The 15211-nt window shown below is 40.2% G+C and overlaps 2 protein-coding genes across 2 annotated transcripts in view; both read left to right on the forward strand.

Moving 5' to 3' along the window:
- LOC115105855 (zinc finger protein GLIS3-like) overlaps positions 1 to 2323 on the forward strand; it is a 40043-nt gene extending 37720 nt beyond the window's left edge. Inside the window, exons 8-10 of the mRNA XM_029628297.2 lie at positions 27 to 184; positions 1243 to 1425; positions 1531 to 2323. Of these exons, the coding sequence (XP_029484157.2) occupies positions 27 to 184; positions 1243 to 1425; positions 1531 to 1664 (475 nt within the window). The 3' untranslated portion in view covers positions 1665 to 2323. The remainder of the gene's footprint in view (positions 1 to 26; positions 185 to 1242; positions 1426 to 1530) is intronic.
- Positions 2324 to 3229: 906 nt separating this feature from the next.
- The window catches only part of LOC115105856 (transcription factor RFX3-like), a 37005-nt gene continuing 25023 nt past the window's right edge, over positions 3230 to 15211 (forward strand). The window contains 1 exon segment of the mRNA XM_029628300.2: positions 3230 to 3376. The gene's annotated coding sequence lies outside the window, so the exon portion shown is untranslated.

The following is a 15211-nucleotide window of genomic DNA, read 5'->3' on the forward strand; positions in this document are numbered from 1 at the left end:
TCAATCATATATTTGAAACATTTCAGGTTTGTTGATACCCACCAACTCAACCCCGGGTCCCACCAACACCAACTGCCTGGCCCCTCCAGTCCTCACACTCACCATCCTGTCTTATCCTTAAAGACCAGCACACCCTTGAATCATCCCAGTCACACTCCTGTAGTAAACACAGACCAACACCCAGGTAAATGACACCTACTAACTACAGGTACCTCATATGTTCGCTGCATCTATTACGTGTTAATGTGCTGAGTTAGCGATATCCTTCATTGGAATGTCAAAAGTGACATTCGATAATGCATCACAGAGATCTTCATAGAATTACACCTGCACCTACAAAGGGGCTTTGCTTATTGACTGTGGAAATGTGCCTGGGGAAAGAAAACAATGGTACAATTCCACTGGGAAATGTATACTCCGCAATGAGAGTTATTGTTTGTTTTATTATGAAAAAGTCTATTAAAGAATTGTGTGGGTGGTTTGACATTCTGTAGGTTGATCTTGGCTTATTTCTATCAGTTGTGCAGCTGGTGGCTGATGTTCTTCTACGTAGAAGCAGCTTCACTCTCAATCACAGCTTAAAATAGATATCACTTTTTTCCTACTGGACAGCAGTACTTAATGTTGACGAGGTGTTCACACAAGCACGCTGTGCACCATTTCTGTTGTTTTTATATATCAGATGAATAATAGTTCTTCAATAAGATACCATGGTGATTGTAATGGTTCATAGAACTTCAACTAACTGTTATTACTTTTATCTATACCGTATTTAGAGAAAGATATGAACTCTGGTTTTAATATGTCTATGTATGTATGTTCCCACTGGGCACACACTTGTTGAATCAGCATTGTTTCCACGTCATTTAAATAAAGTGTTGTTGAACCAATGTGGAAAAGACGTTGAATGACATCTGTGCCCAGTGGGTTGCCTGTTTGTATATAATGTTTTCATGTTTATTGTTCACCTGCCCGGGGATGTAGATTATGTAAATGAGCTGTTAGCTCTGGTGCAACGCATCACTTCTCACTTCTGAGACTTTTATGTTTTGTTGTAAATTGTCCCTGTTCAAATCAAATGTATAAATTAAATTAAAATAAAGCCAAGTTGCTTCTGAAGAAATAAAAATTTATGAAGATGAAAATAGGGAAACATCAGAGAATGAAAACAGATAGTACAGTCTCCCCCTTCATCTATTCAGAAATTAAAATAACAAGAAGTACCTGTTCTTTTTTCCTCAGGTTTTAGTGGTCAGATCCAGATGGTGTACTCTCCATTATACAATAATGGTACACATAAATCCACCAAGCAGACAAACTCCTGTCACCTGATGGAGATCCCAGAGTTTGATGATAGCCTTTCTCCAACATTCACAACTCAGAACAGACTAGACATCTCCCAAAGAGCTCTGTCTGGGCCCACAGGTAATAAAGAGACACAAAGGACAATACAGTACATTACGGATCGACATGCATTCATTTGCATCTATCTTATAATAATGACTCTCTGTGTTATTGTTGCATCCACAGTATATGACCTGCAGGGTGCATCACAGGATCTGCTTGTTAACCCAGTGCCAGTGATGTCAGAGGACGCTTATTTACATGTCAGTGCAGTGGACCGTTGCCCTAGCCAGCTCTCCTGTATCTACACTGAGGGGTGACGTCAGCAAATCTACCTCTTTTCTAAAACAGATACTCTGTAATACAACTCGTACAACAACTATATTGTTCTCCAGCTACATGTTCCTTGACATTGACCTGAGTGTGATGCCCATCTTGGGTGAGAACTGTAGACAAGAGGGGACATTTAGTAGCTTTAATTAAATAGGCAAAATGAACATGTCCACATCACTTATTAACTGATATTAGTCAATGAACATTGTTTTCATCATGGCAAGTCATGATAATTCTGACATCTTTAGATGTTGTCTTCATTCAAGTCAGTATCATCAGATCTCAGAGTCTAAGCCCACGATGAAAGTGCCTCCTAAAGATTGTATACTGAAAACAAATCGCAGTTCTGTGGATGCCAATGATATTGAGATTTGGAGGATGTTTTTATGTTTACATTATTTGAATGCATTTGTACAGTTATATCAAAATATTGTCCCCCCTTTTATAGAATTACACAATGTAAATACCATAAGAAGCACATTGAAGGCATATGTGTGTTCTTTTTCAAATGGGTGTTGTTCTTCGTAGCATATGTATTCATTTCATGAAACAGAATGTCCTTCGATAAATCAAATATATTTTTGTGCGAATATGTTGAGGAATCTGACTTGAATTGGTTGTTTTTTAATAAAAAATGTATGATTAAGCCTAGAGAATATTTGAGTTTTTTGTAAGAAGGCATGTCTATCTACTGTTATACATAAATGTGTAAGGTAAAAAGAAAGCTTGTCATTTATTACATTTAGTTGCATTGGTAGATGATGAAACCCTGACATATTTAATTTGGTCCTAAACAATAGAAATAGTTAATTAATGACAAAGTAATTTATATTACAGAAGTAACCCCAGTAAAAAATCAAAAACCTCTAAAAAAAAGGCCCTTTATTGGTTGGATGGAATAAAGCAATTATGTATTGAAAGGCATTGAGGGACCACTATTTAGACAGAAACTATAAAATGTCCCTCAAAAACATAGACATTTGTCTAATAGTCTAATCATTTAATGAGATGATGTATATCACTAAAACACAATCTTTTTTATACATGATCTGTCTGTATCTTTCAAGCTTAGATTGTCTTAAAAATCACAGATGTGTGTGTGTGCAACAATGAGAGTGGGAGTTGCCTCCTTTCTTTCTCAACCACTCTTTACCACCCAGTGGTGCACGGTTGTCCCGCTTTGGGAAAACAACTTGATTCAATGAACTAATGCAATTATTAATACTGTTTTCCGTGTTGTAATGTGCGCATAATGAACTATTCTATGACAATACTTTTATCCGCAACTTTCATACATTAGATTAAATTACACATGAACAGTACACCCCTATCCACCTCAATGTTTCCAGACGTCCCACGCTCTACAGCAGAGGGGATGAGTAAATTGATGATTCCATATATTTATGATAACATCCTCCTTAATTAATTGCAATACCGCTTATAATACTAAAGCTGGTTTTCTTGTATGATATTTTTATTTTCTCAGCAGCACACCCATCCAACACGCCATCATTGTAGCTCCTCCTACAGAATACTCAGGTTAGGTTGCGCCCGGTGAGTTTTATAGCAACTGTTGCCCTGTGAGGCAGCGCCATAGTCACCGTAGTCCTGGCGACTGTAACCCACCAACAACAACAACCTCTCGTTCCATCATTACCACCACACCATCCTCATCCTCATCAACCAGTCCTCAGCCCAGGTTTGATTATACTTACTATTTATACCAGCATGTGTTTTCTCTAATTCACGCCAAATGGTTATACTTTATAAAATGTCTACCGTGCTATTTTTGTCATAAGCAAATTCATATCTGCTCTCCTTTATTATGGTTAGCTAGCTGAGATAACGTTAATGTTGTTTCCTTCCAGGTAACGCTAGAAAGCAATGTGCTTATTTGCGAAAGTAGCTAAACTAGCAAGCTAATAAACAACGTTTATACGCAAAATAAATGTTTTATGTTGCTAGCTTGCTAACGTTAGATATACTATCCGAGTTTGCTGTGGCTCATCGGCCGTGCAATGACAGCTAACGCCAGCTAGCTTGTTTTGGCTAACGCTAGTTAGCAACTAGCTACATACAGTCAGAGCAGGTGTCTGATTTGTGTGTTTCAATGACCATCGCCAACTTCCTGGTATGATGGCTGTCAAGATACCGCACATTTTCAGTAATATTATACGAAATATGGGTAGTTACTTGCTTTGGCATTTTAAATCAATTCGAGCTACCATGTTCATTCAGTAATTATTGCTAATTGAGGTTAGCAGTAGCTTTTCCCTTTTGTCTTTGCTTGCTAGCATACACTTGGTTAACCAGCTAGCTTCCTTTGTAGCTAGCGTTGCGGAGCAGGTGCCACAAAGGCTTCGATAGCTAACCCTGTGTTAAGCGAGAGTGGCTAGCCAAGTTAGCTAGCTAACTACTTTAGCTAAACGTTTCAATGGTTATTGATTTCAGATTTTTTTAGTTCAATGTGTCGTCACAATCCATTACCCGTTAACCAGCTAGCTAGTTTCATAAGTCATAACCTATCTAGCTATGGCTAGCTAGCCAGTTTGAAATGCCTACGCTATGGCACAGAGCACTATCTAGCTAACGTTAGAATTGTTTAAGCTGATGCAAAAAGTAAAAGAAACGATAGCTATCACATTGACATTTAGCTACAGTTGTAGTGTGTGTATCAGAGAGAGATGGAATTGTGCTGTGAGCAGGTAGAAGAGTGAAGTTGATACTGTCTTTAAGACAAAGCACAAATAATAAATGCAGTCATCTATCAAATGTATTTAATTGACAAGTTACATTAGGCTAATAACTGCTGTTTGGCAGATCAAAAACAAACTGAACCTGACGATGACAGGTGTTTTTTTAAAGTTATTTTGTTTTAGTTACTTGTGGGGTTGGGTAGGTAGCTAACTGATGGGTTAATGGCAGTGTAACCACCCTGTTTCAGCTGCGTTCTGGACTCACTGGCTGTGTTCCCCTGCTCAGATGTTCAATGCATGCATCAGCCAATGGTTGCATGTTATGTCATCGACTGTGTCATTGACTGACAGATTGCTATAACATATGATATGGTTGGCTGATAGGAAAAATACCTATCCAGGCGTTGTAAGATCTGGCAGATGTCAGCAACAGCTGGACAGAGGAACGCACCCACTGATTCCACCAAGCAGGGGAAATGTGGCCTAAAACTTACTGCAAATGAGTCATGTCTCTTTTTCTCACAGACATTCATGGCACGGAATACGAGATTCATAACTTTTGAATATTAAATTCTAACTGGGATTGTACCTGGGGTTTTCAAATGTCATTTTGTTAGGCCTACATTCTCAGACCCTCCTTGAAAACGGAGAGCAGTATAGAGTAGAGGTCGACCGATTATGATTTTTCAACGCCGATGCCAATTGTTGTGGGGCCAGAAAAGCCGATACCGATTAATCGGCCAATTTTTAAAATTTGTAATAATGACAATTACAACAAAACTAAATTAACACTTATTTTAACTTAATATAAAACATCAATAAAATCAATTTAGCCTCAAATAAATAATGAAACATGTTCAATTTGGTTTAAATAATGAAAAAACTAAGTGTTGGAAAAGAAAGTAATATGTGCCATGTAAAAAAGCTAATGTTTAAGTTCCTTGCTTAGAACATGAGAACACATGAAAGTTGGTGGTTCCTTTAACATGAGACTTCAATATTCCAAGGTAAGAGGTTTTAGGTTGTAGTTAATATAGTATTTATAGGACTATTTCTCTCTGTACCATTTGTATTTCATATACCTTTGACTATTGGATGTTCTTATAGGCACTATAGTATTGCCAGTGTAACAGTATAGCTTCCGTCCCCCTCCTCGCCCCTACCTGGGCTCGAACCAGGAACACATCGACAACAGCCACACTCGAAGCATCGTTACCCATCGCTCCACTAAAGCCGCGGCCCTTGCAGCGCAAGGGGAATAACTACTCCAAATCTAAAAGTGAGTGACGTTTGAAACAGTATTAGCGCACACCCAGCTAACTAGCTAGCCATTTCACATTGGTTACACCAGCCATTAGGCTGATAGGCTTGAAGTCATAAATAGTGATGTGCTTGCGAAGAGCTGCTGGCAAAACGCACGAAAGTGCTGTTTGAATGAATGATTACGGGTCTGCTGCTGATCAGTCAGACTGCTCTATCAAATCAGACTTAATTATAACATAATAACACACAGAAATACGAGCCTTTGGTCATTAATATGATCGAATCCGGAAACTATCGTTTCGAAAACAAAACGTTTATTATTTCAGTGAAATACGAAACCGTTCTGTATTTTATCGAACGGGTGGCATCCCTAAGTCTAAATATTATTGTTACATTGCACAACCTTAAATGTATGTCATAATTACGTAAAATTCTGGCAAATTAGTTCGCAATGAGCCAGGCAGCCCAAACTGTTGCATATACCCTGACTCTGCGTGCAAGGAACTCAAGAGAAATGACACAATTTCACCTGGTTAATATTGCCTGCTAAACTGGATTAGTAGTTATAACTAGTGATTATGATTGATTGTTTTTTATAAGATACGTTTAATGCTAGCTAGAAATATACCTTGGCTTGGAACTGGAACCCCTGAGCTGACAAGGTGAAAATCTGTCGTTCTGCCACTGAACAAGGCAGTTAACCCACAGTTCCTAGGCAGTCATTGATAATAAGAATGTGTTCTTAACTGACTTGCCTAGCTAAATAAAAGGTATAAAAAAATCGGAAATCGGTGCCGATTGTTATGAAAACTTGAAATCGGCCCTGATTAATCGGCCATTCCGATTAATCTGTCGACTTCTAGTATAGAGTCGCCGGGACAATGAAAGGGGCAGCAGACAGTCAGGTTCTTAAAGTGGGAATTATTATTGTATCTGGAATAGACTGGGTGGCGTTGTAGTAATTATCAGGGCTATATCCCAGTTCTCTCCACCAACGCATCATTAAAAAGGCTTTGAACACCCTTTTTACTCTCTCAAACCTCTGCAATTTGCATTAAGGTGCACCACACGTTTTATTAATCTGCAACATGGAAATATCCTAGTCATCTTTGCACTGAATGCTAGTTTGGTGTTTGCTCAGTCAAGAGCAGTGTATAGGCCTGCTGCCCAGATAAAAAAAAACATATATACTCATGCTACTCCTTGCCGATAGACAATTTTTTACTTGATCAATTATAGGCTACATTATTTTATACTTGTTCACAGCAAATTGTCAATGAAAGTGTAGAGACACATGGATCTATATAGATTATCAGTTTCCTCCTAGTGATTTTGAGGCTCTTATGTCCTCTTGGATGATCATTATAGATTGGTTTGGACCCCTCTGCGAGGAAGGAAAGCACCAGGTTTCTTTATGTTGCATTATCCTTCTTTACAGTCAGGTCCACTGGGAGTTCGCTGCAGCCAGCCGCAGCCCTCTGGCCCTGCTAGGGGAGAGGAACAGGTGTGTGTGGAGATGTGGGTCTCCTGACCCTAATTGTTTGTGAGCTCTCTCACATTACCTTCCCCTGACAAACAAGCCAAGAAATGACTGTTATAGTGCCTTCAGAGAGTATTCACACCCCTTGACTTTTTCCACATTTTGTTATTACAAAATTAGATTAAAATGTAGATTGATTTTTTTGTATTTTTTGTGTGTCAGCAATCGACACAAAATGCTCTAATGTGGAAGAAAATTTGTAAAACAGAATAATAATGTGTGTGTGTGATACAGTGGGGCAAAAAAAGTATTTAGTCAGCCACCAATTGTGCAGGTTCTCCCACTTAAAAAGATGAGAGAGGCCTATAATTTTCATCATAGGTACCCTTCAACTATGACAGACAAAATGAGAGAAAAAAAATCCAGAAAATCACATTGTAGGACTTTTAATGAATTTATTTGCAAATTATGGTGGAAAATAAGTATTTGGTCAATAACAAAAGTTTATCTCAATACTTTGTTATATACCCTTTGTTGGCAATGACAGAGGTCAAACGTTTTCTGTAAGTCTTCAAAAGGTTTTCACACACTGTTGCTGGTATTTTGGCCCATTCCTCCATGCAGATCTCCTCTAGAGCAGTGAGGTTTTGGGGCTGTTGCTGGGCAACACGGACTTTCAACTCCCTCCAAAGATTTTCTATGGGGTTGAGATCTGGAGACTGGCTAGGCCACTCCATGACCTTGAAATGCTTCTTACGAAGCCATTCCTTCGTTGCCCGGGCGGTGTGTTTGGGATCATTGTCATGCTGAAAGACCCAGCCACGTTTCATCTTCAATGCCCTTGCTGATTGTAGGCTTTGTTACTTTCGGACCAAAATCTATATTTCACTGTATCACAATTCCAGTGGTTCAGAAGTTTACATACACTAAGTTGAGTGTGCCTTAAACAGCTTGGAAAATTCCAGAAAATTATGTCATGGCTTTAGAAGCTTCTGATAGGCTAATTGACTTCATCTGTCAATTGGAGGTGTACCTGTGGATGTATTTCAAGGCCTACCTTCAAACTCAGTGCCTCTTTGCTTGACATCATGGGAAACTCAAAAGAAATCAGCCAAGACCTCAGAAAAAATATTGTAGACCTCCACAAGTCTGGTTCATCCTTGAGAGCAATTTCCAAATGCCTGAAGGTACCACGTTCATCTGTACAAACAATAGTACGCAAGTATAAACAACATGGGACCACGCAGCCGTCATACCGCTCAGGAAGGAGATGCGTTCTCTCTCCTAGAGATGAATGTACATTGGTGTGAAAAGTGCAAATCAATCCTAGAACAACAGCAAAGGACCTTGTGAAGATGCTGGAGAAAAAAGTCACGAAAGTATCTATATCCACAGTAAAACAAGTCCTATATCGACATAACCTGAAAGGCCGCCAAGCAAGGAAGAAGCCACTGCTCCAAAACTGCAATAAAAAAGCCAGATTATGGTTTGCAACTGCACATGGGGACAAAGGTCATACTTTTTGAAGAAATGTTCTCTGGACTGATGAAACATAAATAGAACTGTTTGCTCATAATGACCATCACTTGGAGGAAAAAGGGTGAGGCATCCCAACCATGAAGCACAGGGGTGGCAGCATCATGTTGTGGGGGTGCTTTGCTGCAGGAGGGACTGGTGCACTTCACAACATAGATGGCATCATGAGGAGGGGCAATTATGTGGATATATTGAAGCAACATATCAAGACATCAGTTAAAGCTTGGTCGCAAATGGGTCTTCCAAATAGACAATGACCCCAAGCATACTTCTAGAGTTTTGGAAAAATGGCTTAAGGACAACAAAGTCAAGGTATTGGAGTGGCCATCACAAAGGGTGGGCCATAAATCACCCAATTTATTGTGGAAGCTTGTGGAAGGCTACTGAAACGTTTGACACAAGTTAAACAATTTAAAGGAAATGCTCCCAAATACTAATTGAGTGTATGTAAACTTCTGACCCACTGTGAATGTGATGAAAGAAATAAAAGCTGAAATAAATCATTCTCTCTACTATTATTCTGACATTTCACATTCTTAAAATAAAGTGGTGATCCTAACTGACCCAAGACAGGAATTTTTTTACTAGGATTAAATGTCAGGAATTGTGAAAAACTGAGTTTGTATCGTTTGATGTACACAACTTGCCTACCACTTTGAAGATGCAATTTTTTTGTTGTTGTGTGAAACAAACAATAAATAAGACAAAGAAATAGAACTTGACATGTTTAACTATCCCCCCCCCCAAAGTCAATACTTTGTAGAGCCACCTTTCGTAGCAATTACACCTGCAAGTCACTTGGGGTATGTCTCAAAAGCTCGGCACATTTAGCCATGGGGATTTTTGTCCATTCTTCAAGGAAAAACTGCTCCAGCTCCTTCAAGTTGGATGGATTCCACTGGTGTACAGCAATCTTTAAGTCATACCACAGATTCTCAATTGGATTGAGGTCTGGGCTTTGACTAGGCCATTCCAAGACATTTAAATGTTTCCCCTTCAACCAGTTGAGTGTTTCTTTAGCAGTATGCTTAGGGTCATTGTCATGCTGGAAGGTGAACCTCAGTCCCAGTCTCAAATCTCTGGAAGACTGAAACAGGTTTCCCTCAAGAATTTCCCTGTATTTAGCGCCATCCATCATTCCTTCAATTCTGACCTGTTTCCCAGTCCCTGCAGAGGAAAAACATCCCCACAGCATGATGCTGCCACCACCATGTTCTTGGGGTGATGAGAGGTGTTGGGTTTGCGCCAGACAGCGTTTTCCTTGATGGCCAAAAAGCTCCATTTAAGTGTCATCTGACCAGAGTACCTTCTTCCATATGTTTGGGGAGTCTCCCACATGCCTTTTGGCGATCACCAAACGTGTTTGCTTATTTTCATTCTGTAAGCAATGGCTTTTTTTCTGGCCACTCTTCTGTAAAGCCCAGCTCTGTGGAGTGTATAGACAGATACTCCCATCTCCGCTGTGGCGTTTTGCAGCTTCTTCAGGGTTATTTTTGGTCTCTTTGTTGGCTCTCTGATTAATATTCCACCCACCACTGCGACCTGTATGTTCTTATCTGCTGGCCCTCGCTACGTATTCGTCGCCAGACCCACTGGCTCCAGGTCATCTATAAGTCTTTGCTAGGTAAAGCTCCGCCTTATCTCAGCTCGCTGGTCACGATAACAACACCCACCTGTAGCACGCGCTCCAGTAGGTATATCTCACTGGTCATCCCCAAAGCCAACACCTCCTTTGGCCACCTTTCCTTTCAGTTCTCTGCTGCCAGTGACTGGCACGAATTGTAAAAATCGCTGCAAACATTTTCTTTTTCATTATGGGGTATTGTGTGTATTAATGAGGGGAAATATCTACATACAATACCCCATAATGACAAAGCAAAAACACGTTTTTAATCTAAAACATAATTTGCTAAATTATTGACCTCCTGAAAGGTGATTTCATCTCCCGCTGTCTGGTGGAAGCAGACTAAACCAGGTTTTCCTCTAGGATTTTGCCTAGCTCCATTCCGTTTCTTTGTTATCCGGAAAAACTCCCCCAGTCCTTAACGACGACAAGCATACGCATAACATGACGCAGCCATCACAATGAAAATATGGAGAGTGATACTCAGTAGTGTGTATTGGATTTGCCCTAAACATAACACTTTGTATTCAGGACATTAAGTTAATTTCTTTGCCACATGTTTTGCAGTATTACTTTTGTGCTGCCTTGTTGAAAACAGGATGCATGTTTTGCAGTATTACTTTTGTGCTGCCTTGTTGAAAACAGGATGCATGTTTTGCAGTATTACTTTTGTGCTGCCTTGTTGAAAACAGGATGCATGTTTTGCAGTATTACTTTTGTGCTGCCTTGTTGAAAACAGGATGCATGTTTTGCAGTATTACTTTTGTGCTGCCTTGTTGAAAACAGGATGCATGTTTTGCAGTATTACTTTTGTGCTGCCTTGTTGAAAACAGGATGCATGTTTTGCAGTATTACTTTTGTGCTGCCTTGTTGAAAACAGGATGCATGTTTTGCAGTATTACTTTTGTGCTGCCTTGTTGAAAACAGGATGCATGTTTTGCAGTATTACTTTTGTGCTGCCTTGTTGAAAACAGGATGCATGTTTTGGAGTATTTTAATTCTGAACAGGCTTCCTTCTTCTTTTCACTCTGTCAATTAGGTTAGTATTGTGGAGTAACTACAATGTTGTTGATCCATCCTCAGTTATCTCCTATCACAGCCATTAAACTCTGTAACTGTTTTAAAGTCACCATTGGCCTCATGGTGAAATCCCTGAGTAGTTTTCTTCCTCTCCAGCAACTGAGTTATGAAGGACGCCTATATATTTGTAGTGACTGGGTGTATTGATAATAACTTGTGTAATTAATAACTTCACCATGCTCAAAGAAGTATTCAATGTCTGCTTTTTTATTTGTTACCCATCTACCAATAGATGCCTTTGTGAGGCATTGGAAAACTTCCCTGGTCTTTGTGTTTTGAAATTCACTGCTCAATACATAATTGTATGTGTGCGGTACAGAGATGAGGTAGTCATTCATAAATCTTGTTAAACGTTGTTATTATTGCACACAGTGTGTCTATGCAAGTTATGTGACTTGTTTACTCCTGAACGTATTTAGGCTTGCCACAACAAAGGGGTTGAATACGAATTACTCAAGACATTTCAGATTTTCATTTTTGCTTCATTTTTAAACATTTCTAAAACATAATTCCACTTTGACATTATGGGTTATTGTGTGTAGGCCAGTGACCAAAAACCTAGATATTAAATTGTCCATTACTGCAGTGCAAGCCTATTTGGGTAGCTTCTCAAAATAAAATAATTTCAATCTTACCTTTTTATAGCATTGCAAGCTACATCAAGAAATCTGTTACGTCATATTCCACTGAATGTGTTGTGTGTGCCCTGATGCATTAAGAAACCTCTGCAGGCATCAATTCCAAATGAACGGAACAGACTGGCAAAAGCAACGGAACAGACTGGCAAAAGCAACATCAGGAAAACAATTCATTTAAATGAATAAATTACAACGAATTAGCTTAATGACTATTTGCACAGCTTGATTTTTAGAAGTTATTGCTGTGATCTGAGGACTCTAGTTCTAAATCATGAACATCTGAAAGTCTGTCTTTTGACACTATTGTTGTTCTACATTGTTAAAATAGGACCCATTAGTTATAGGCTATAGGCTAGGCCAATTTCGTAAGAACATGCAACCACTGTCGTGTGTGTGACTCCCTCTCTTGATTTATATTCAGCCGATTCCTCCCTTCTCCATAGATGTTTAAGGCAACACACACACGCACCTCTGTGGACAGAGGACAGGATGTCAGAAACGGCTAGTTATCAGATCACATTACCACTTACCTGAAGTCAGGTGTAGGGCAAAAATAGGACCATGCCACCTGTTCCCTGGATCCTGTTCCATTTCCAATCACTTAAAGAGCAGCTGATTCATTCAATTATTCATCCATCCATTTTCATAGCTTAGCAGCATAAACTGTGTGTTTTGTTCTCTTATCTACATGCACAGCAGCCTGTGTACACTACATGTGGATCAGACATTGTTGACCGAACAGGAGACCTTCCCATGTTTAAATAAGCCCACCTCTGTCTGTTATCTCATTGTGTTTTTACATGACAAGGTGTACTGTATCACTGTTCCATAATTGTAAGGGAAAGAGGGAGGCTGGCTCGGGTGGTGCTAGCACATGAGCATATATAATACATTGACGTAACTCCGATTTTTAAGGTGTTTACGTGTCCTACTAATTCGAAAAATTGCTCAGAAAACCAGGTGTTTTAAACGGCGCATGCTTTCCTTTGATTATGATCGTACGCCGATTTAAGATAGTTATGTTAACCACCTTATTGTGCTTAATGCCATACTCTGTCTACTACCATAATCATTTTAAAACCAGATTATTGGTGTGCATGGAAACTTACTCATTACCACATAGGTCTAACATGATGCATGCCTCTTTATTTGGGGTTGCCTTTCTTCCACAGTGTTACAACCCCTTTCCCCAAAACATGTTGTTTCAGGACATTCATCAATACATTTTTAGGTTTTGGACAATCCACTTGCTATCAGTCTCAAATGAATATAGGAGGCATCAGTATTTTAGACTTTCAACATAATGTATTCATTTGGTTACGTCATTCAAGTTGCTCCTTTATTGGCTCTGATAATGTGATGACATCTTGCCCTCCCCATTTCCTCAGCTGTCAGTCAAATTGGGTGAAGGAGCCGGGAAGGGTGAAGGAGAGGCTACGCGAGTCTTGCCCTCCTCAGTGGCCTTTGTTTCTACGTGGCTTTGTAGAACATGCAGTTGCTCAGTGGAGCACAGCGCTTAAGTGGGCCACAGGGGAGTGAGAGCAGGCTGAACAAAGTGCCTAGGGATGGGGGGTGTAAGGGGCGGCAGGTGCCCTGTTTACATCCAGAAAGTCATTCCTCTCCTTGTCTCCTAATCATCAGGGGTCTCGTCAGGGGCAGGCTGCAGGGAGCAGGTGGGCTTTGTGTAGTATAGTCAGACAGGGCCCTGCACTTTAGCTCTCCTTTGGCAGAGTGCATGGAGCAGAAGAAAAATGGAACCTGTAGACACTAGAGGAGAGAGCATGACCTGCAGGTAACCTCTGGATCTATCACTTAGCCATGTCAGCATCATCTCCCTGGCACCGACTGTCACTGTCAAGTTAGTTTCTGTTGTCTGCTTTATTCCTAGCACCACCCTGTGGTCAGTTACCTGGGCTTTTGGAGCTTTTTACACCATGTTGTCAGGCTATCAGCAGAACATATGGAAAGTTAACTGAGAGACATTAACGAATCATCAACGAATCAGAGATGGAACAATAAGTGAATGAAGTCATATAGGATTTTCATCTTCGCCGGATTCTGAGAGCTCTTCAACATGTTGAAAGTCTTTCTGCCTTGGGTTGTATCAACTGGCTAATACATTACAGAAACCAGGGGAATACTTCAACCCCTGCCGCACCATAAAAGTATAGGCTATGTTCCTTCCACTGAGAGGTTTCAGTTTGAAAGTCGTGACTGACGGCAGAACAACAGCAGCAGAATGTTCTGCCAGGTCTCTGGTTCTTTCTGTGAACAGCATGGAACCACCTGTCTGAATCAGTGCTCAACTGTTTCAGTTTTTTAGCAGTAAAGGATGGGGGGGAAAACCTATTCTATCCAGCCTCTTGAGTTGAATGGGAATGATGTCGATCTCTGTGCATTCAGACCACAACACCTGTTAACCTCCGGTATATCACTAAAGATGAACAGAGAGAGAGAGCGAGATGGTGCAGGCAAGGCAGACCCTGGAGAGATGCAGAGCTATTAGGAGACAGTTTAATTAACCAGGAGAGGCTTGGTCATGGAAACTAAGTTGAGCAGAAGAGGGGGTGGGGGGAAAGAGGGAGAAGGGGGGGGGCACCATGGAGGAGGAGGAGGAGAGGTGGCTGTTCTATGATTAGCCTACATGCAGCGTTACTGTGAATGTCTCCCTCTGCCCAAGTCCTCATCTCACTATAGCTCTGTGTGTTCAAGGTTTGGTCGTTAGCCAATAAAGGTGGATTCTAAATCACTGACACCCTGCATTTTGGGACACCTATGGATGTGTTCTAATGCAGAGAATGAAGTTTTTTAAAAACGTGGTTTGACAGTGGACATGACCAGATTTTCACAAAATTAACCTAAATGTGTTTGGCAATAAATAAATCAAAAGATATCTGAATGATACAAAACAGTTGGAAGTTGTAAAGAAATCCAGATTTGTGAGAGCAGAGAATGAAAGTGCAGCTCATTAGGGCTGTTAAATATTAACTTGATTTTATTGCTATGAACACAGAGACAGGAACTCGCTGCTTGGACCACTGACTCATACACTACCTTAGTGACCTGAGTACATTCTGTACTGCTGGCCACAGTTGCCTGTTGCATGAGTACAGCAGCTATAATATCACAGGTACAGTCAGTGTGATGGGTTCCTAGTACCGTGTGACTTACTGGAGCAATTAGGGTTAAGTGCCTTACTCAAGAGTACATTGGCAGA

The sequence above is a fragment of the Oncorhynchus nerka genome, linkage group LG22, assembly GCF_034236695.1.
Source record: "Oncorhynchus nerka isolate Pitt River linkage group LG22, Oner_Uvic_2.0, whole genome shotgun sequence".
Taxonomy (NCBI): domain Eukaryota; kingdom Metazoa; phylum Chordata; class Actinopteri; order Salmoniformes; family Salmonidae; genus Oncorhynchus; species Oncorhynchus nerka.